The sequence below is a fragment of the Peromyscus californicus genome, unplaced genomic scaffold (assembly GCF_007827085.1).
Source record: "Peromyscus californicus insignis strain IS unplaced genomic scaffold, ASM782708v3 Scaffold_11__1_contigs__length_118956290, whole genome shotgun sequence".
Lineage (NCBI taxonomy): Eukaryota > Metazoa > Chordata > Mammalia > Rodentia > Cricetidae > Peromyscus > Peromyscus californicus.
The window spans coordinates 10,567,517-10,590,287 of NW_026294402.1; the positions used below are offsets into that span (position 1 = coordinate 10,567,517).

The window sequence follows — 22,771 nt, forward strand, 5'->3', positions numbered from 1 at the left end:
GGGCAGTGGTGGCTCACGCCTTTATTGCCAGTGCTTGGGAGGCAGACCCAGGAGGAACTCTGTGAGTTCGAGGCCAGCCTGGTCTACAGAGCGAGATCCAGGAGAGGCACCAAAATAACAGAGAGAAACCTCGTCTTAAAAATCTAAATAAAAAAATAGCCTTAAAACAAGAGCAGTTAGGCAAGTATAACTACAGAAACCAAAATGCAAGGTTAGTGTATTTAGAGCCTGTCCCAGAACTATGGACTGTGGTGGATTAGGTCTTTGTCTTCATTTGGATAGGTGGTGCTGTCTACACCCTGACTGGTACTTCCATCATGGAGTCAGTTGTGCTAAGGTCTGGGGGCCTGTCATATTCCCCACTGGATTTAGTGAATGAGTCGAGTCATGGACTCACTGTGCTCTGAAGAGGTGTAGTTGGTCCTAAGCACCATTCATTGTGCTAAACTATTGTATAATTCTCCACATAGTTTAGGATGCAGGGCTCCGACCTTGATCTACCAAAAATGAGGATCAGAGGCCCAGTTGGTGCCAATAGCTGAGAGGTTAGCCAGGAACAAGAGAGCAGAGACTGCTATCAATGATCTGATTTAACTCTTTGTCTCCTTTATTCTTGAGGTGTTTTTTTTTTTTTTTTTTTTTTTTTTTTTTTTTCCAACCACACAGGTGTTTGGAAACTCATTTTTTAGACCAGGCTGGCCTCGAAATCACAGAGATCCTCCTGCCTCACTCTCTGCCTTCCAAGTGTTGGGATTAAAGGTGTGTGCCACCAAACCCTGCTGGCTCTGTCATTCTTAATGTTATCCTTCATGTGTTTCATCGAGGCCAAATCTGTGCTCAATACCAGTTCTAGGACATTTAAAATGTTTGTACTTCAATGCTGATGAAAGTTTCAGGATGTTGTATGGCTATGAAATGACATTTTTCCCCCTTGATTTTTCCAGATCAGGTTTATCTGTGTAGCCCAGGAAGTCCTGGAACTCACCCTGTAGACCATGCTGGCCTTGAATTCACAGATATCCACCCACCTCTGCCTCCTGACTTCTAGGATTAAAGGCAGAATCCACCACTTCCCAGCCCTAAAATGTTCTTAGTGGTTCTATGAACACTTCCTGGCTGTTCTGGAACTCACTTTGGGACCAGGCTGGCCTAGTACTCACTAGACTAAAGGGGTGAGCCACAACCACCTGGCAAAAAGACATATTCATTTTTGTTTTGTGGTCGATTGTGGTTAAATAATTATCATTGTATAGTTAGCCAAGATTTGAGGACATTGCTCATTTTCCTGTCTATTCCCTGATCTGTTTTGGAAGTGTAGCCACAAAACGAAGCTGTGTTCAGCAAGACCACAGACCTGTCAGTCTCTCTGTTGTGAGGCTGTTATGTGTTCTTAGTTAGCTTTGAGGGGGCATGGGTGTGGTGAGGGGACAGGGAAGAAGTGTATATGGCATCCAGTCTAAGGCAGAATTCCTGTCCTGGGGAGACATAAACCTCTACCCTCCTTTATTGCACCCCAAACACAAACCAAAGAATCCACCACACTTCAGTTGGGAGAATTATTACTATCTTTATTGGGCCTGCTTACAGAGCAAGGGTGAGGGGTCACTGACAGGAAAGAGCCATTTCCCCCCAGCATGGACAACAGATAACTCATAGCCAGTGTGTGGAGTCCCCACCAGGGCTGTGATCGGTCCACACTGTAGCCTCTGTAGCACCACCTGAGACCAGGAGACAATTAGGGCAGAAGAACAAGGAAATGCTGAGGAAATACAGGAGGGATCAGCCTACACCTGTCTCTCCCGCCTCCCTGCTTCTGGACCAGAAAGTCAGTCAGGGCACTCATGGGCATGTGCAGGTCCTTCCAGATGTGCCGATGCAGATGACGGCCATGGTGCTCTGAAGACTGTACCATGTGAGTAGGTCGCAGGTGCATGCATGTTCGGAACCATGCTGAGTGCCCCAAGACCTGCCTTCTCTCCCTGTGGCATCCTTCCAGTGGGAGGTTCAAGTCGATGGTCTCATGAAGGATCGATTGTCAGAGCAGGAGGAAGGATGGGGCATCCTCAGAACTGTGCCATTTCCTTTCATATAGTTTTCCTCTGACCCAGAATTGGTGTGACAGGATGTTCTAAGGTGTTCCATGGACTTGTGGTTTTCCAGCCTAGAAGCTGCGAGGATGTCTGCTGGCTGCTTCCCATCACAGCAGGTAGGTGTGGCCTACCTCCACAACCACATGAAGAAGACTCCATCCAGGAGTCCCATTGTCCGGAACCTGTCTAAACTACAAAAGCCCCGTCCTTGACACCACAGTCAAATGGAGCATCCATTCTCTTCACGCAGTCGCACGACACACTGCAGATCCGTCCTTTGCATCAATTCTGAGGGAGAGACCATGTGCAAATTAAAAGGTGACTTGAATCCAGGACCCAAAGTACAGTTTCAGTTGTCCGCATATCCGACAGCCGTTGATTCAGATGACTAGGAATGTCCCCTGGTGGCCAAAAGGTCTAAGGGGCAGGAGGTGAACCTGTGTCTGTTGAGTTCAAGTCCATCTTCTTGAGTGGCAGGGAGATTTGGGGGCTCCTATCCAAGATTCCATAGGCCTGCGAATGTCGTGAAAGGTCCAGGGCTCTGGCATCAGCAGTATCCATGAAGATCGGGGAGGCCCCCGAAGCTTGCTTGGAGAATCTTCTCTGCGGCACAGTGAATTGAGGAGCCCAAAGCTTGGATGTTGAACGGCGCTGGGACTCGGAGCCCACCTTAGTGTAAGGGCAGCTGTTGAGGGCTCTGCTCACCACACACCTGAGGGGTCCCGCGCAGGGATGCCTCTGAGTCCGAGTAAATGTCTCCTGACTGGGGTGCGAGGGGACCTCTGGGTAGTCCACAGTTCCACGTCCCTCGTGTTTCCACAGCTCATGTCGCTCAGGCTGCAGGATCCGAACAAAGGCGTCCATGGAGAAGCTCACCCTGGCCTCCCCACAGCTACACTGAGAAGCCACCTTGCCATAGTCGATCCACCTCGGGGTCGCAAAATTGATGGCCTCTGCACAGTTGAAGCCATGGTTGAAGCCAGCGTGGTAGCCATAGGGAAAGGTGACCATGAACTCCCCAGCCTCCTGCGTCATGCGGCCAAAGGGGATACCATTCTCCTTGAGCACAGTGGGTGAGATGAGTGCCACCTTGTGCCTCAGGAAGGCCTGGCAGCCCTGGGAACTGCCCGGGAACAGCTGCCTGGCCAGGTGCTCCAGGCGTCGGCCATGCTCGGGGGGCACCGCATACCACGTCTTGGGCTGCCCAAAGTGCAGGTAGTTGATGCTGTACAGGTCCATGTCCTCCGTGTGCCACGCGAAGGTGGTCTTCCACATGCCAAAGTACAGGTAGGGCGTGTTGACACCCTCAATCACAATGCCACATTCCTGCTTCAAGAGGTCCAAAATGCTCCCCAGGTGTGCCACGTTCCAATCCTGAGTGTTCTCATCAAACAGGGAGCCGTTGACATCTGCACCATAAATCGGTGACCCAAAGAATCGACTTTTCCAGTATTTTCTCTCCAAATCTTCAAAATTCAGGTGTGGCGGGGTCTGGTATGTCTTACTGTTGGCCAGGTGACGGTATTGTCCCACCGTCATGGCTTTCTTCTTCTTATGGAATTGAGTGAACACACCTGCCTGGCCAGACACCACTTGCTGCAGGGGACTGGTTATTAAGATGTCACTGACGTCCTCATAGGACTGCCTGGCTCTCCACTCCTTGGGTGGGATGACCTTGGCCAGTCCAGCTCGGTGTGCCCCTTGGGACTCCATGTAGGCGATGTACTTGCTGAAATCAGAAAATTCTCTCATGGTTGGGCGGAAGGTCATGATGGCACTCCCTGGGCTCTGGGGGCCACAGTGCTCAGATGTCATGGCTACTGCTGCTCTGGGACCGAGATAATCAGGGACTCAAGGTTGTTCTTGGATCCAAATTGTCCTCAAGGTTGTCCTGAATACATGGGAAATAAAATGTTTAGTCATCCAATTCAAGACACTTCATTAATTCAAAATCTAAAGAAAACAATACAAACGAAAAATTAAGATTTCAAATGCAACTGTCAGACAGGAAACCTAACCTCACTAGGGAAGAGCAGAGAGGAAACCTGACTTCTCTCAAAAGGTAGGTGGAAAACAGGCCTCAGACCTCAGCAAGACGAACTCCATGATGGAGGTACCATTAAGGCTGTAAAACTCAGCACAGGAGCCAGGTGGTGATGGTGCATGCCTTTAATACCAGCACTCGAGAGGCAGAGGCAGGCAGATCTCTGTGAGTTTGAGGCCAGCCTGCTCTACAGAGTGAGATCCAGGAAAGGCTCCAAAGCTACAGAAAAACCCTGTCTCAAACCACACCAAACCAAACCAAAATCCCTCAGCACAGGGACAGCACCACCTGCTAAAACTATAATCAAGGCCTAATCCATCAATGTCCATACTTTTGGGAAGGTCTCTAAATGAACTGACCTTGCTTTTTAGCTTCTGTTAACTGAGGTATGCCAACCCAGAACATGTTTTTTTGTGTTAAAAAGGTCACCCTGAGCCTGGGGCCATGCAACTTGAGATGTTGCCGGTCCCCAGGGTTCCCTTGATCAAATCACTGGGTAACACTTTGGAGGAGTCCCACACCTTCACCCACAAAAGGAAACAAACTAGCCTCTTCCCCAAAAGATACACAATAGGAAAATCCAATCCAATGGCCATAAAATTTAAAAACTAAAAATCTGGAAATTCTGTAAGATAGATTCTGGCCTTTGGGAAACAGGGAACACCTAGGGAATCAGACTCTATACCACCGGGGAGGACCCTGGGGACAATATCAATCATTCCCAGCCAGAAATCGGCCAGGGTGCCTGGTCATGCTCAGACCCCCTCGACCACCCATATTACATAGGGATAAGAACTAACTGGACAGTCAACCCCTCGAGTGACAAAACTCACTGTGACTGGGGATAGCCTGGATTAACGTTGCCCCACAATAATCATACTTAAATGCCGACAGGACTGAACACAAATGAAACACAGATAAAGCTGACACCCTAAAGCTGGAGGTTGACCAGCCAGTCCTGACGCCCAGGAGAGTGCTTGACGCTTATGGACCTGTGATCCTCGTCATTTTCTCAGCAGGACAAGCATCCCAGAGTTGTTGAAGAGAGTTACAGATAACTTACCTTACTCCAACAGCATGGAGACCTGGCTGAAGACAGTGCAGCACCAGAGAAGCTTTCTCCTGTGAGACTTCACTCCCTGTGGTGCTGGAGCCTCAGTTCTGGGTCTTTTATAGCCACAAAGGTGAATACTGTCATCAGTGCTGACCCACCCACTTTAGTCACGCCTATCACTGGCCACACCCCTCCGTTAGCCCCGCCCAACCTCATTTGAGAGTAAACCACCCCAATTCGAGAAAAGGCAAACCAGAAATACACTAAACAAAGAAAGTTATACATCACAGCAATATGCTATATGCCAACTGTCCATAGAACCACTAAGAAGATTTTAGGGGGGGGAAGTGGTGGCTCACGCCTTTAATCCCAGCTCTCGGAAGGCAGAGGTGGGCAGATCTCTGTGAGTTCCAGGCCAGCCTGCTCTGAAAAATGAATTCCAGGACAGTCAGGGGTGTTACACAGAAACACCCTGTCTTTAAAAAAAAAAAAAAAAAAGACAAAACAAAAAAAACCCAACCAACCAAACAAACAAAAACAAAACAAAACAAAAAAGACAAAGAAATTCATATGAGTAGACCACTTGGTTTCCCTACTAGGTCAGTTTTGGATATCTGTACTTCTGGAGAATTACTAGTGGTTCCTATGTCTGGCCCGAAGCTATAGAGATGTTTATACATTGTAGCTGTCCGGACTTTGATGTCTGTACATGCTCTTGCCCTAACTGTGACTTTCACTTCTAAGATCTTTCCTAAGGAAGGGTTTTCCTCTCCCTGCTTGCCCTGTTTCTGTGAGGGTTCTGTCGTGACTCTTTCATTTTACTCCTTTATGTTTGGTTTTTGTTTTTAATTTTACGTAGATATCAATTCACCTAGTTCCTCAAGTTGAATGACTAGACATTTCTCATGTAACGGTGCTGAAGGTGAATTCAATACGGAACCAAGAGAGACCTTAAACTCCTGATCAAGACAGGGTTTCTCTGTGCTGGAACTCTCTCTGTAGATCAGTTTGGCCTAGTCCTCACAGAGATCAGCCTGCCTCTGCCTGTGGAGTGCTGGGATTAAAGGTGTGTGCCACCACGCCCAGCTAAAATTCAATTATTCTAAAGTATGCTTTTCACACCTGGGGTTCAAATGTCTGTTTCAAATTGACGTGTATTTTGATTTGGCTTTGAATTCTGATATTAACATTGCCAGCCCAAATTTGTATGGCTTAATTTCATCTCAGTATTCCCATTGAGTTGAATCATTCAAAAATGACTACATTTTTCTATCTTTTCTTCAGGCTTTGAGCATAAACCTTCCTGAAGATATTGTAGCATTGCAGCAAAATAATGTGTTCTCTAGAAACCACTGGCCAGGATGGCTGGGGATGCTCAGACTCCCAGGCTCCCGTACTACCTAGGGATGAGAATGAACCCGAAGGTCACCACTTTGACTGACAAATCTCACTGTCACTGGGGACAGCCCAAATTAAGGTTAGAGAACTTCAAGGGGCTGAAACTTGTCTAATATCCAACACCCTTAATCTAGGCATTTCCCCTTATGAGCAGGTGTCTGCTGATCTGCTTGGTACATTAACTCATCTGGACAATGGCAATATTACCAGGCCTCTGAGACCACTTGCATGGCAGACACAAGGTTTGACTAAGTGTGCCCTCTGCTGATGCTTTCCAAACTGAGTAGACAGGTTGATCCGGACCTAGAGGTATTAGAAGTTTCTGCGTCTGTATTAAAACAACAGTTAGATTCCCTTGCCAAAGTGCTCCGACATCATTGGAGAGGCTTAGACTCACTGCCTCTGAGGTAAGGGGACTATGTGTGGCTGTGGGAGAAACCTATTGTTTCTCTGCTAATTGATCAGCAATACTTAGAAAACACCTGTAAATTGTTGGGGAAATAAAAACCTCAAAGAGAAAAGGAGACAAAGAGTTAAATCAGGTCATTGATAGCAGTCTCGGCTCTCTTATTCCTGGCTAACCACTCAGCTATTAGCACCAACTGGGCCTCTAATCCTCATATTGAGTGGATAAAGGTCGGAGCCCTGCCTCCTAAACTATATGGAGAATTATTCAATAGTTTAGCACAATGAATGGTGCTTAGGACCAACTACACCTCTTCAGAGCACAGTGAGTCCATGACTCGACTCATTCACTAAATCCAGTGGGGGATATGACAGGCCCCCAGACCTTAGCACAACTGACTCCATGATGGAAGTACCAGTCAGGGTGTAGACAGCACCACCTATCCAAATGAAGACAAAGACCTAATCCACCACAGTCCATAGTTCTGGGACAGGCTCTAAATACACTAACCTTGCATTTTGGTTTCTGTAGTTATGCTGGGCTAACTGCTCTTGTTAACTGAAGTTTGTCCAGCCATAACACAGTCTTTGAGCTTAAAAGCTGACCCTGAGAAAGGCTCCTGACTATACTGGGATCCTGATCACCCAGTGCAGTTGCCGGCTGGCCAATAAAGACTTTCTGTTGCCTTCATCCCACATCCCAGCCGTCTTTTCTGGTGGATTTCCTCCCACAACTGAAAAAACAACCATTACCCATTTTGTTTTGAAACAATCAGAAGCAAGACAACAGTAAATGGAATAGTGGAAATTATTTTAATGAATCTAGATATCATGAAGTCAGCAGAAAGTGTAAAAGAGTTTAAGGTAAAAGAGGAGTCATGCCGGGCAGTGGTGGCTCACGCCTTTATTGCCAGTGCTTGGGAGGCAGACCCAGGAGGAACTCTGTGAGTTCGAGGCCAGCCTGGTCTACAGAGCGAGATCCAGGAGAGGCACCAAAATAACAGAGAGAAACCTCGTCTTAAAAATCTAAATAAAAAAATAGCCTTAAAACAAGAGCAGTTAGCCCAGCATAACTACAGAAACCAAAATGCAAGGTTAGTGTATTTAGAGCCTGTCCCAGAACTATGGACTGTGGTGGATTAGGTCTTTGTCTTCATTTGGATAGGTGGTGCTGTCTACACCCTGACTGGTACTTCCATCATGGAGTCAGTTGTGCTAAGGTCTGGGGGCCTGTCATATTCCCCACTGGATTTAGTGAATGAGTCGAGTCATGGACTCACTGTGCTCTGAAGAGGTGTAGTTGGTCCTAAGCACCATTCATTGTGCTAAACTATTGTATAATTCTCCACATAGTTTAGGATGCAGGGCTCCGACCTTGATCTACCAAAAATGAGGATCAGAGGCCCAGTTGGTGCCAATAGCTGAGAGGTTAGCCAGGAACAAGAGAGCAGAGACTGCTATCAATGATCTGATTTAACTCTTTGTCTCCTTTATTCTTGAGGTGTTTTTTTTTTTTTTTTTTTTTTTTTTTTTTTCCAACCACACAGGTGTTTGGAAACTCATTTTTTAGACCAGGCTGGCCTCGAAATCACAGAGATCCTCCTGCCTCACTCTCTGCCTTCCAAGTGTTGGGATTAAAGGTGTGTGCCACCAAACCCTGCTGGCTCTGTCATTCTTAATGTTATCCTTCATGTGTTTCATCGAGGCCAAATCTGTGCTCAATACCAGTTCTAGGACATTTAAAATGTTTGTACTTCAATGCTGATGAAAGTTTCAGGATGTTGTATGGGTATGAAATGACATTTTTCCCCCTTGATTTTTCCAGATCAGGTTTATCTGTGTAGCCCAGGAAGTCCTGGAACTCACCCTGTAGACCATGCTGGCCTTGAATTCACAGATATCCACCCACCTCTGCCTCCTGACTTCTAGGATTAAAGGCAGAATCCACCACTTCCCAGCCCTAAAATGTTCTTAGTGGTTCTATGAACACTTCCTGGCTGTTCTGGAACTCACTTTGGGACCAGGCTGGCCTAGTACTCACTAGACTAAAGGGGTGAGCCACAACCACCTGGCAAAAAGACATATTCATTTTTGTTTTGTGGTCGATTGTGGTTAAATAATTATCATTGTATAGTTAGCCAAGATTTGAGGACATTGCTCATTTTCCTGTCTATTCCCTGATCTGTTTTGGAAGTGTAGCCACAAAACGAAGCTGTGTTCAGCAAGACCACAGACCTGTCAGTCTCTCTGTTGTGAGGCTGTTATGTGTTCTTAGTTAGCTTTGAGGGGGCATGGGTGTGGTGAGGGGACAGGGAAGAAGTGTATATGGCATCCAGTCTAAGGCAGAATTCCTGTCCTGGGGAGACATAAACCTCTACCCTCCTTTATTGCACCCCAAACACAAACCAAAGAATCCACCACACTTCAGTTGGGAGAATTATTACTATCTTTATTGGGCCTGCTTACAGAGCAAGGGTGAGGGGTCACTGACAGGAAAGAGCCATTTCCCCCCAGCATGGACAACAGATAACTCATAGCCAGTGTGTGGAGTCCCCACCAGGGCTGTGATCGGTCCACACTGTAGCCTCTGTAGCACCACCTGAGACCAGGAGACAATTAGGGCAGAAGAACAAGGAAATGCTGAGGAAATACAGGAGGGATCAGCCTACACCTGTCTCTCCCGCCTCCCTGCTTCTGGACCAGAAAGTCAGTCAGGGCACTCATGGGCATGTGCAGGTCCTTCCAGATGTGCCGATGCAGATGACGGCCATGGTGCTCTGAAGACTGTACCATGTGAGTAGGTCGCAGGTGCATGCATGTTCGGAACCATGCTGAGTGCCCCAAGACCTGCCTTCTCTCCCTGTGGCATCCTTCCAGTGGGAGGTTCAAGTCGATGGTCTCATGAAGGATCGATTGTCAGAGCAGGAGGAAGGATGGGGCATCCTCAGAACTGTGCCATTTCCTTTCATATAGTTTTCCTCTGACCCAGAATTGGTGTGACAGGATGTTCTAAGGTGTTCCATGGACTTGTGGTTTTCCAGCCTAGAAGCTGCGAGGATGTCTGCTGGCTGCTTCCCATCACAGCAGGTAGGTGTGGCCTACCTCCACAACCACATGAAGAAGACTCCATCCAGGAGTCCCATTGTCCGGAACCTGTCTAAACTACAAAAGCCCCGTCCTTGACACCACAGTCAAATGGAGCATCCATTCTCTTCACGCAGTCGCACGACACACTGCAGATCCGTCCTTTGCATCAATTCTGAGGGAGAGACCATGTGCAAATTAAAAGGTGACTTGAATCCAGGACCCAAAGTACAGTTTCAGTTGTCCGCATATCCGACAGCCGTTGATTCAGATGACTAGGAATGTCCCCTGGTGGCCAAAAGGTCTAAGGGGCAGGAGGTGAACCTGTGTCTGTTGAGTTCAAGTCCATCTTCTTGAGTGGCAGGGAGATTTGGGGGCTCCTATCCAAGATTCCATAGGCCTGCGAATGTCGTGAAAGGTCCAGGGCTCTGGCATCAGCAGTATCCATGAAGATCGGGGAGGCCCCCGAAGCTTGCTTGGAGAATCTTCTCTGCGGCACAGTGAATTGAGGAGCCCAAAGCTTGGATGTTGAACGGCGCTGGGACTCGGAGCCCACCTTAGTGTAAGGGCAGCTGTTGAGGGCTCTGCTCACCACACACCTGAGGGGTCCCGCGCAGGGATGCCTCTGAGTCCGAGTAAATGTCTCCTGACTGGGGTGCGAGGGGACCTCTGGGTAGTCCACAGTTCCACGTCCCTCGTGTTTCCACAGCTCATGTCGCTCAGGCTGCAGGATCCGAACAAAGGCGTCCATGGAGAAGCTCACCCTGGCCTCCCCACAGCTACACTGAGAAGCCACCTTGCCATAGTCGATCCACCTCGGGGTCGCAAAATTGATGGCCTCTGCATGGTTGAAGCCAGCGTGGTAGCCATAGGGAAAGGTGACCATGAACTCCCCAGCCTCCTGCGTCATGCGGCCAAAGGGGATACCATTCTCCTTGAGCACAGTGGGTGAGATGAGTGCCACCTTGTGCCTCAGGAAGGCCTGGCAGCCCTGGGAACTGCCCGGGAACAGCTGCCTGGCCAGGTGCTCCAGGCGTCGGCCATGCTCGGGGGGCACCGCATACCACGTCTTGGGCTGCCCAAAGTGCAGGTAGTTGATGCTGTACAGGTCCATGTCCTCCGTGTGCCACGCGAAGGTGGTCTTCCACATGCCAAAGTACAGGTAGGGCGTGTTGACACCCTCAATCACAATGCCACATTCCTGCTTCAAGAGGTCCAAAATGCTCCCCAGGTGTGCCACGTTCCAATCCTGAGTGTTCTCATCAAACAGGGAGCCGTTGACATCTGCACCATAAATCGGTGACCCAAAGAATCGACTTTTCCAGTATTTTCTCTCCAAATCTTCAAAATTCAGGTGTGGCGGGGTCTGGTATGTCTTACTGTTGGCCAGGTGACGGTATTGTCCCACCGTCATGGCTTTCTTCTTCTTATGGAATTGAGTGAACACACCTGCCTGGCCAGACACCACTTGCTGCAGGGGACTGGTTATTAAGATGTCACTGACGTCCTCATAGGACTGCCTGGCTCTCCACTCCTTGGGTGGGATGACCTTGGCCAGTCCAGCTCGGTGTGCCCCTTGGGACTCCATGTAGGCGATGTACTTGCTGAAATCAGAAAATTCTCTCATGGTTGGGCGGAAGGTCATGATGGCACTCCCTGGGCTCTGGGGGCCACAGTGCTCAGATGTCATGGCTACTGCTGCTCTGGGACCGAGATAATCAGGGACTCAAGGTTGTTCTTGGATCCAAATTGTCCTCAAGGTTGTCCTGAATACATGGGAAATAAAATGTTTAGTCATCCAATTCAAGACACTTCATTAATTCAAAATCTAAAGAAAACAATACAAACGAAAAATTAAGATTTCAAATGCAACTGTCAGACAGGAAACCTAACCTCACTAGGGAAGAGCAGAGAGGAAACCTGACTTCTCTCAAAAGGTAGGTGGAAAACAGGCCTCAGACCTCAGCAAGACGAACTCCATGATGGAGGTACCATTAAGGCTGTAAAACTCAGCACAGGAGCCAGGTGGTGATGGTGCATGCCTTTAATACCAGCACTCGAGAGGCAGAGGCAGGCAGATCTCTGTGAGTTTGAGGCCAGCCTGCTCTACAGAGTGAGATCCAGGAAAGGCTCCAAAGCTACAGAAAAACCCTGTCTCAAACCACACCAAACCAAACCAAAATCCCTCAGCACAGGGACAGCACCACCTGCTAAAACTATAATCAAGGCCTAATCCATCAATGTCCATACTTTTGGGAAGGTCTCTAAATGAACTGACCTTGCTTTTTAGCTTCTGTTAACTGAGGTATGCCAACCCAGAACATGTTTTTTTGTGTTAAAAAGGTCACCCTGAGCCTGGGGCCATGCAACTTGAGATGTTGCCGGTCCCCAGGGTTCCCTTGATCAAATCACTGGGTAACACTTTGGAGGAGTCCCACACCTTCACCCACAAAAGGAAACAAACTAGCCTCTTCCCCAAAAGATACACAATAGGAAAATCCAATCCAATGGCCATAAAATTTAAAAACTAAAAATCTGGAAATTCTGTAAGATAGATTCTGGCCTTTGGGAAACAGGGAACACCTAGGGAATCAGACTCTATACCACCGGGGAGGACCCTGGGGACAATATCAATCATTCCCAGCCAGAAATCGGCCAGGGTGCCTGGTCATGCTCAGACCCCCTCGACCACCCATATTACATAGGGATAAGAACTAACTGGACAGTCAACCCCTCGAGTGACAAAACTCACTGTGACTGGGGATAGCCTGGATTAACGTTGCCCCACAATAATCATACTTAAATGCCGACAGGACTGAACACAAATGAAACACAGATAAAGCTGACACCCTAAAGCTGGAGGTTGACCAGCCAGTCCTGACGCCCAGGAGAGTGCTTGACGCTTATGGACCTGTGATCCTCGTCATTTTCTCAGCAGGACAAGCATCCCAGAGTTGTTGAAGAGAGTTACAGATAACTTACCTTACTCCAACAGCATGGAGACCTGGCTGAAGACAGTGCAGCACCAGAGAAGCTTTCTCCTGTGAGACTTCACTCCCTGTGGTGCTGGAGCCTCAGTTCTGGGTCTTTTATAGCCACAAAGGTGAATACTGTCATCAGTGCTGACCCACCCACTTTAGTCACGCCTATCACTGGCCACACCCCTCCGTTAGCCCCGCCCAACCTCATTTGAGAGTAAACCACCCCAATTCGAGAAAAGGCAAACCAGAAATACACTAAACAAAGAAAGTTATACATCACAGCAATATGCTATATGCCAACTGTCCATAGAACCACTAAGAAGATTTTAGGGGGGGGAAGTGGTGGCTCACGCCTTTAATCCCAGCTCTCGGAAGGCAGAGGTGGGCAGATCTCTGTGAGTTCCAGGCCAGCCTGCTCTGAAAAATGAATTCCAGGACAGTCAGGGATGTTACACAGAAACACCCTGTCTTTAAAAAAAAAAAAAAAAAAGACAAAACAAAAAAAAACCAACCAACCAACCAAACAAAAACAAAACAAAACAAAAAAGACAAAGAAATTCATATGAGTAGACCACTTGGTTTCCCTACTAGGTCAGTTTTGGATATCTGTACTTCTGGAGAATTACTAGTGGTTCCTATGTCTGGCCCGAAGCTATAGAGATGTTTATACATTGTAGCTGTCCGGACTTTGATGTCTGTACATGCTCTTGCCCTAACTGTGACTTTCACTTCTAAGATCTTTCCTAAGGAAGGGTTTTCCTCTCCCTGCTTGCCCTGTTTCTGTGAGGGTTCTGTCGTGACTCTTTCATTTTACTCCTTTATGTTTGGTTTTTGTTTTTAATTTTACGTAGATATCAATTCACCTAGTTCCTCAAGTTGAATGACTAGACATTTCTCATGTAACGGTGCTGAAGGTGAATTCAATATGGAACCAAGAGAGACCTTAAACTCCTGATCAAGACATGGTTTCTCTGTGCTGGAACTCTCTCTGTAGATCAGTTTGGCCTAGTCCTCACAGAGATCAGCCTGCCTCTGCCTGTGGAGTGCGGGGATTAAAGGTGTGTGCTACCACGCCCAGCTAAAATTCAATTATTCTAAAGTATGCTTTTCACACCTGGGGTTCAAATGTCTGCTTCAAATTGATGTGTATTTTGATTTGGCTTTGAATTCTGATATTAACATTGCCAGCCCAAATTTGTATGGCTTAATTTCATCTCAGTATTCCCATTGAGTTGAATCATTCAAAAATGACTACATTTTTCTATCTTTTCTTCAGGCTTTGAGCATAAACCTTCCTGAAGATATTGTAGCATTGCAGCAAAATAATGTGTTCTCTAGAAACCACTGGCCAGGATGGCTGGGGATGCTCAGACTCCCAGGTTCCCGTACTACCTAGGGATGAGAATGAACCCGAAGGTCACCACTTTGACTGACAAATCTCACTGTGACCGAGGACAGCCCAAATTAAGGTTAGAGAACTTCAAGGGGCTGAAACTTGTCTAATATCCAACACCCTTAATCTAGGCATTTCCCCTTATGAGCAGGTGTCTGCTGATCTGCTTGGTACCTTAACTCATCTGGACAATGGCAATATTACCAGGCCTCTGAGACCACTTGCATGGCAGACACAAGGTTTGACTAAGTGTGCCCTCTGCTGATGCTTTCCAAACTGAGTAGACAGGTTGATCCGGACCTAGAGGTATTAGAAGTTTCTGCGTCTGTATTAAAACAACAGTTAGATTCCCTTGCCAAAGTGCTCCGACATCATTGGAGAGGCTTAGACTCACTGCCTCTGAGGTAAGGGGACTATGTGTGGCTGTGGGAGAAACCTATTGTTTCTCTGCTAATTGATCAGCAATACTTAGAAAACACCTGTAAATTGTTGGGGAAATATAAACCTCAAAGAGAAAAGGAGACAAAGAGTTAAATCAGATCATTGATAGCAGTCTCTGCTCTCTTATTCCTGGCTAACCACTCAGCTATTAGCACCAACTGGGCCTCTAATCCTCATTTTGAGTGGATAAAGGTCGGAGCCCTGCCTCCTAAACTATATGGAGAATTATACAATAGTTTAGCACAATGAATGGTGCTTAGGACCAACTACACCTCTTCAGAGCACAGTGAGTCCATGACTTGACTCTCATTCACTAAATCCAGTGGGGGATATGACAGGCCCCCAGACCTTAGCACAACTGACTCCATGATGGAAGCACCAGTCAGGGTGTAGACAGCACCACCTATCCAAATGAAGACAAAGACCTAATCCACCACAGTCCATAGTTCTGGGACAGGCTCTAAATACACTAACCTTGCATTTTGCTTTCTGTAGTTATGCTCGGCAAACTGCTCTTGTTAACTGAAGTTTGTCCAGCCATAACACGGTCTTTGAGCTTAAAAGCTGACCCTGAGAAAGCTCCTGACTATACTGGGATCCTGATCACCCAGTGTAGTTGCCGGCTGGCCAATAAAGACTTTCTGTTGCCTTCATCCCACGTCCCAGCCGTCTTTTCTGGTGGATTTCCTCCCACAACTGAAAAACAACCATTACCCATTTTGTTTTGAAACAATCAGAAACAAGACAACAGTAAGGCAATACTGGAAATTATTTTAATGAATCAGTTATCATGTAGTCAGCAGAAAGTGTAAAATAGTTTAAGGTAATAGAAAAGACAGAAAGAAGAAGAGGATCTTGTTGAGCTGAATAAAAAGATAAGCAGGTTTGAATAGGAAGCTGGATGGATTGGCATGGACGGGAAATAAAGATGTTCGCAAACACTGACGTGAAACAACCTGCAGCATGGTCTGGGGATGTTGTCAGTCGGCACAGTGCTTGGCTTTGAACCCTAGAACTGCGTAAATGGGGTGTGGTGCTGCTTTCCTGCCATCCAAGCTGGGGGGTGGGGGGGGGTAGAAGCCAGAGTCCAAGGTTAAGGCTTTGGCTCATGTAGCCAATTTGAGGCCAGCTTGGGATACCTGAGACTCTGTCAGAATGAAAAGGAGAAATCAGCCATCAGGAGGCCTCTCTGGAGTACCAGAACAAGAAACTGGGTGTCGAGTTGTAAGGGTGTTTATTAGGTCAGTTTCTATGACCAGAAGCTTGATGGTGCCCCAAAGGCAAGCTCCATGCTGCAGGGGAGGGGAAGCCTTAGCTTCCCAGGCCAGGGAGTGGGAAGTGTGCCTCCATGTTTTCACACTGAACCAGCCGCACTGGGACACCAGGCCTCTGTGCCTGTCCTGCGTTTGGGGACAGCTTGGGTGCACACAGCAGACTCGGATCTAAACATCCTGATAATTTCTCCTGCTGTGACAATTGGTCTCCCTGTGAACACTGGTGTTGACCTCCCCAGCACTGGATGTCACAGGAGGTATACTACTTCTTGTAAGTCTGTGACCTGCAAGCAAGGCCTGGTGCCGTGTTCACCTCCTTTTCATGTGGCCCCTGGGACACCTCTCCTGAGGTGCTGGTGGCCAGCTCCCACTCTCACTTGGGCCAACATTGGTTGATGTTGAGATCTGTACCGGGTTCATTCCCAATTTCCATGGGGGCCTTTGAGTCAGTCACCCTGTCTTCCTTGAGACCATGCCACACTCCTTGAGTGAGCCCAGGAGCTAAGTCCAGTGCTCCACGTGTCCCTGGCCCACCTCACGACCCTGGACGTTACTCCCCATCAAATAGTGGAATTTTTCATGTGCCGAGCCAGTTGTGACTCAGGGAGGATTTGTAATGACTGTTCTTTAATAAACTTGCCTTAATGTGTGCATGCAAAGCTATGAACTGAAATATTGGAGCAGGTTTTGAAATTAGAAGTTTTGGTCTGGAGATCTGCCCAACATTGAAGAGCATTTACTAACTAATCTATTTTTATTCATTTTTTAAATTTTACATACCAACCACAGTTTTCCCTCCCTTCTCTCCTCCCATTCCCTCCCCCACCTCCTTTCTACCCCTCATCCACTCTTCAGAATGGGTCAGGCCTCCCACAGGAATCAACAAAGCATGGCATATCACATTGAGGCAGGACCAAGCTCCTCCCCCAGCATCAAGGCTGAGCAAGGCATCTCACCATAGGGAATAGGTTTAAAAAGCCAGCTAATGTGCCCAGGACAGGTCTTGATCCCACTGCTAGGGTCCCCACAAACAGACCAAGCTACACAACTGTCACCCTCATGCCGAGAGTCTAGGTCGGTCCCATGCAGGTTCTCTAGCTGTTGGTCTAGAGTTGGGGAGCTCCCATTTGCTCAGGTCAGCTCTCTCTGTGGTTTTCCCTGTCACGACCTTGACCCCTAATTAATTGCTCTTATAAATCCTCCTCCCTCTCTTCAACTCTTCTCCAGGAACTCCGCACTGTGGTTGGGTGTGTATCTCTTCTTCTGCTTCCATTAGTTACTGGATGAAGGGTCTCTGATAGCAATTAGAATAGTTATCAATCTGATTACAGGAGAAGGCCATTCAAGCACCCTCTCCACTATTGCTAAGAGCCTTAGAAGGGGGTCATCCTTGTGGATTTCTGGGAGTTTCCCTAGCATCAGGTTTCTTCCTAACCCCAAAATGGCCCCCTCTATCAAAGTATCTCTTTCATTACTCTCCTTCTGCGTTCCTCCCCCAACTCGACCATGTCTACCTCTTACCATCCTCCTTGTTACCTAGCTTCTATGGGGCTACGGATTGTAGCCTGGCTATTCTTTGCTTTATATCTAATATCCACTTGTTAGTAAGTCCATACTGTTTTTGTCTTTCTGGGTCTGTGTTACCTCACTCAGGATGCTTTTTTTCTAGTTCCATCCATTTGCCTGCAAATTTCATGATGTCATTGTTTTTTACTGCTGAGTAATCCGTTGTGTAAATGTACCACATTTTCTTCATTCATTCTTCACTTGAGGAGCATCTAGGTTGTTTCCAGGTTCAGGCTATTACAAATTATGCTGCAATGACCATAGTTGAGCAAATGTCTTTGAGGTATGGTTGAGCATTCTTTGGGTATATGCCCAAGGGTGGTAACATTGGGTCTTGAGGAAGATTGATTACCAATTTTCTGAAAAACCGCCATACTGATTTCCAAAGTGGCTATACATTTTTGCAGTCCCACCAGCAGTGGAGAAGTGTTCCCCTTAACTCCACATCCTCTCCAACATTGACTGTAATTAGCGTTTTTTTGATCTTAGCCATTCTGACAGATGTAAGATGGTATCTCAGCATTGATTTGATTTGCATTTCCCTGATAGCTAAGGATTTTGAACAATTCTTTAAGTGTATCTTGGTCATTTGAGATTCTTTTGTTGAGAATTCTCTGTTTAAACCTGTACCTCATTTTTAATTGGATTATTTGGCATTTTGCTGTCTAGTTTCTTCTTCTTCTTCTTCTTCTTCTTCTTCTTCTTCTTCTTCTTCTTCTTCTTCTTCTTCTTCTTCTTCTTCTTCTTCTTCTTCTTCTTCTTCTTCTTCTTCTTTTTTCTGGAGCTGAGGACCGAACCCAGGGCCTTGTGCTTGCTAGGCAAGTGCTCTACCACTGAGCTAAATCCTCAACACCAAGTTTCTTGAGTTTTTTGTGTATTTTGGAGATTAGTCCTCCATCATATATAGGATTGTTGAAGATCTTTTCCCTTTTTGTAGGCTGCCATTTTGTCTTATTGACAGTGTCCTTTGCCTTATAGAAGCTTTCCCGATTCTGGAGGTCCCATTTAATAATTGTCTGTCTCAGTTTCTGTGCTACTGGTGTTATATTCAGGAAGTAGTCTCCTGTGCCAATGCATTCAAGGCTACGTCCTATTTTCTATTCTATCAGGTTCAGTGTAACTGGATTTATGTTGAGGTTTTTGATCTACTTGGACTTGTGTAGATGTAACCAACCTTCTTATTAAATAAGAAACACAGAACCAATGCAAAGAAGAAAGCCAAGAGGTCAGAGCTAAGAGCTAAAACCTTACCCTTCCTCCTGCGGTGGTCCTACCTCTCCAAACCAGAGCTACCCCTGTGTTAAAGTCTTTATATAGAGTTCCTGTTCTGCCTTCTCATTGGTTGTAAACCCAACCACATGACTGCCTCGTCACGGCCTGTCTGTATAGGCCTCCAGGTTTTCTATGATTGGTATTGAAATTAAAGGCATGTGTATCCAATACTGGCTGTATCCCTGAACACACAGAGACTTACCTAGCTCTGCCTACCAAGTGCTGGGATTACAAGCGTATACACCACCACAGCCCTGCTTTCCTATGGCTTGCTAATAGCTCTGACCCCCAGGCAACTTTATTTATTAACATACAAATAACATTTTAATACAAATAAAATATCACCATAGACTTGAGTTTTGTGCAGGGTGATAGATGTGGATCTATTTGCATCTTCTACATGCCAACATCCGGTTATGTCAGCACCATTTGTTGAAGATGCTTTCTTGTTTCCGTTGTATATATTTGGCTTCTTTGTCAAAAATCATGTGTTCATAGGTGTGTAGATTTACTTCAGGGTCTTTGATTCGATTCCATTGATCCATCTATCTTTTTTTATGCCAGTACCAAGCTGTTTTTATTACTATAGCTCTATAGTAGAGCTTGAAGTCAGGGATGGTGATACCTCCAGAAGTTGCTTTATTATACAGGATTGTTTTAGCTGTACTGGGTTTTTTGTTTTTCCATATGAAGTTGAGTATTGATCTTTTGAGATCTGTGAAGAATCGTGTTGGGATTCTGATGGGGATTGCATTGAATCTGTAGATTGCTTTTGATAAGATTGCCATTTTTACTGTATTAATCCTATCTATCCATGAGCATGGGAGCTCTTTCTGTTTTCTGACATCTTCAATTTCTTTCTTCAGAGACTTAAAGTTCTTGTCATACAGTTCTTTCATTTGTTTGATTAGAGTTACTCGAAGATATTTTATATTATTTATGGCTATTGTAAAGGGCATTGTTTCTCTGATTTCTTTCTCAGCACATTTATCATTTGTATATAGGAGGGCTACTGACTTTTTTTTAGTTAATCTTGTATCCAGCCACATTACTGAAGGTGTTTATCGGCTGTGGGAGTTCTCTGGTAGATTTTTGGGGTCACTTATGTACACTAGCATATACTCTTCAAATACCGAAAGTTTGACTTCTTCCTTTCCAATTTGTATCACCTTGATCTCCTTTTATTGCCTTATTGCTCTAGCTAGAATTTCAAGTACTACATTGAATAGATATGGAGAGAGTGGACAGCCTTGTTTTATTCCTGATTTTAGTGGAATCACTTTGAGTTTCTCTCCATGCAATTTGATATTGGCTGTTGGCTAGCTGTAAATTGCCTTTATTATGTTTAGGTGTGTTCCTTGTATTCCTGATCTCTCCAGGACCTTTATCATGAAGGGGTGTTGGATTTTGTCAAAGGCTTTTTCAGCATCTAATGAGATGATCATGTGTTTTTTTTTCCTTTCAGTTTGTTTATATGGTGGATTACATTGACAGATGATTTTCATATGTTGAACCATCGCTGCATCTGGGATGAAGCCTACTTGGTCACGGTGGATGGTTTTTTTGATGTGTTCTTGGATTCAGTTTGCCAGTATTTTATTGAGTATTTTTTTTTACATGTAGGCAGCCAAAGACAGGCAAAGGCAACAAGCATCCCTTGTTCCCCAGAGACCTCAGGCATGCTAAGTTTTCTTTCAAGTTGCTACGTTCCTGAAAAGGGCACTAGTCAGCCCCTTGGAGAGGGAATCACCTTGGACTTATTGAGTATTTTGCTTCAATGTTCATGATGGAGATTAGTCTGTAATTCTTTTTCTTTGTTTCATATTTGTGTGTTTTGTGTATTAGGGTAACTGAAGCCTCATAAAAAAAGAATTTGGCAATGTTCCTTCTGTTCCTATTGTGTGAAACAACTTGAGGAGTATTGGTATTAGCTCTTCTTGGAAATTCTGGTAGAATTCTGCTCTGAAACCATCTAACCCTGAGCTTTTTTTATTGGGAAACTTTTGATCACTGCTTCTATTTTCTTAGGGGTTATAGATCTATTAAAATTGTTTATCTGGTCTTAAATTAATTTTGGCATGTGGTACCCATCCAGAAAATTGTCCATTTCTTTTAGATTTTCCAGTTTTGTGGAGTACAGGTTTTTGAAGTATGACCTGATGATTCTCTGGATTTCCTCATTGTCTGTTGTTATATCTCCCTTTTCATTTCTGATTTTGTTAATTTGGATGTTCTCTCTCTGGCTTTTGATTAGTTTGGATAAGGGTTTGTCTGCCTTTCTGATTTTCTCAAAGAACCAACTCTTTGTTTCATTGATTCTTTGTATTGTTCTCAGTTTCTATTTTATTGATTTCAGCCCTCAATTTGATTATTTCCTGATGTCTATTTCTCCTTGGTGAGTTTGCTTCTTTTTGATCTAGAGCCTTCAGGTGTGCTGTTAAGTAGCTAGTGTGAAATTTCTCCAACTTCTTTATGTGGGCATTTAGTGCTATGAAATTTCCTCTTAGCACTGCTTTCATAGTGTCCCATAAGTTTGGGTGTATTGTGGATTCATTTTCATTGAATTCTGGGAAGTCTTTAATTTCTTTATTTCTTCCTTGACCCAGTGGTGATTCAGTTGAGAGTTGTTCAATTTCCATGAGTTTGTAGGCTTTCTGCAGTTTGTGTTGTTGTTGAATTCTAACTCTAAGCCATGGTGGTCAGATAAAATACAGGGGGTTATTCCAATTTTTTTTTATCTGTTGGGATTTGTTTTGTGACCGAGTATGTGGCTGATTTTAGAGAAGATTCCACGAAGTGTTTGGGTGGAATGTTCTGTAGATATCTGTTAAGTCCATTTGAGTTATAACATCTGTTAGTTCCCTTATTTCTCTGTTACATTTCTGTCTGGCAGACCTGTCCATTGGTGTGAGTGGGGTGTTGAAGTCTCCCATTATTAGTGTGTGGGGTTTGCTGTGTGATTTAAACTTCAGTAATGTTTCTTTTACAAATGTGGTGCCCTTATATTTGGGGCATAGATGCTCAGAATTGAGATTTCGTGTTGATGGATTTTTCCTTTGATGAATATGAAATGTCCTTCTCCATCTCTTTTGAGTAATTTTAGTTTGAAGTCTATTTTGTTAGATATTAGGATAGCTACACCGGCTTGCTTCTTAGGTCCATTTGATTGGAAAATCTTTTCCCAACCCTTTACTATAAGGTAGTGTCTGTCTTTGAAGTTGAGGTGTGTTTCTTGTATGCAGCACAAGGATGGACCCTGTTTTCATATCCATTCTGTTAGCCTGTGTCTTTTTATAGGTGAATTGAGTCTATTGATATTAAGAGATATTAATGACTAGTGATTGTTAATTCCTGTTTTTTTTGGGGGGGGGATTGGTGATGGTCATGGTAGTGTGTGTGTATTTCCCTTCTTTAGCACTTGCTGGTATGAGAATATCTATTGCCTGTGTTTTCATGGGTACATCTAACTTTCTTAGGTTGGGTTTTTCCTTCTAGTGCTTTCTGTAGGGCTGGGTTTGTGGCTATATAGTGTTTAAATCTGGTTTTGTCATAGAATGTCTTGTTTTCTTTGTCTATGGTGATTGAAAGCTTTGCTGGTCTGTAGTCTGTGCTGGCATCCATGGTCTCTTAGTGTCTGCCAAAGGTCTTTCCAGGACCTTCTGACTTTCAGAGTCACCATTGAGAAGTCAGACGTAATTCTGATAGGTCTGCCTTTATATGTTACTTGGCCTTTTTCCTTTGCAGCTCTTAATATTCTTTCTTTATTCTG

The 22,771-nt window shown here is 45.4% G+C and overlaps 2 protein-coding genes and 1 non-coding gene across 3 annotated transcripts; all 3 read right to left on the reverse strand.

Moving 5' to 3' along the window:
- Nucleotides 1-1,691: 1,691 nt before the first annotated feature.
- LOC128102939 (lysine-specific demethylase 4D-like) lies at nt 1,692-3,905 on the reverse strand. Its single transcript, XM_052726878.1, has one exon. The coding sequence runs from the start codon at nt 3,903-3,905 to the stop codon at nt 2,508-2,510; it is 1,398 nt and encodes a 465-aa protein (XP_052582838.1). The 3' UTR covers nt 1,692-2,507.
- Nucleotides 3,906-9,563: 5,658 nt separating this feature from the next.
- Nucleotides 9,564-11,827, reverse strand: LOC128102946 (lysine-specific demethylase 4D-like). The gene has a single exon (XM_052726892.1). The coding sequence runs from the start codon at nt 11,763-11,765 to the stop codon at nt 10,380-10,382; it is 1,386 nt and encodes a 461-aa protein (XP_052582852.1). The 5' UTR covers nt 11,766-11,827; the 3' UTR covers nt 9,564-10,379.
- Nucleotides 11,828-20,617: 8,790 nt separating this feature from the next.
- On the reverse strand, nt 20,618-20,759 carry LOC128105758 (small nucleolar RNA SNORA67). The gene has a single exon (XR_008216484.1). It is a non-coding gene; the product is annotated as a small nucleolar RNA SNORA67 (small nucleolar RNA).
- Nucleotides 20,760-22,771: the final 2,012 nt, after the last annotated feature.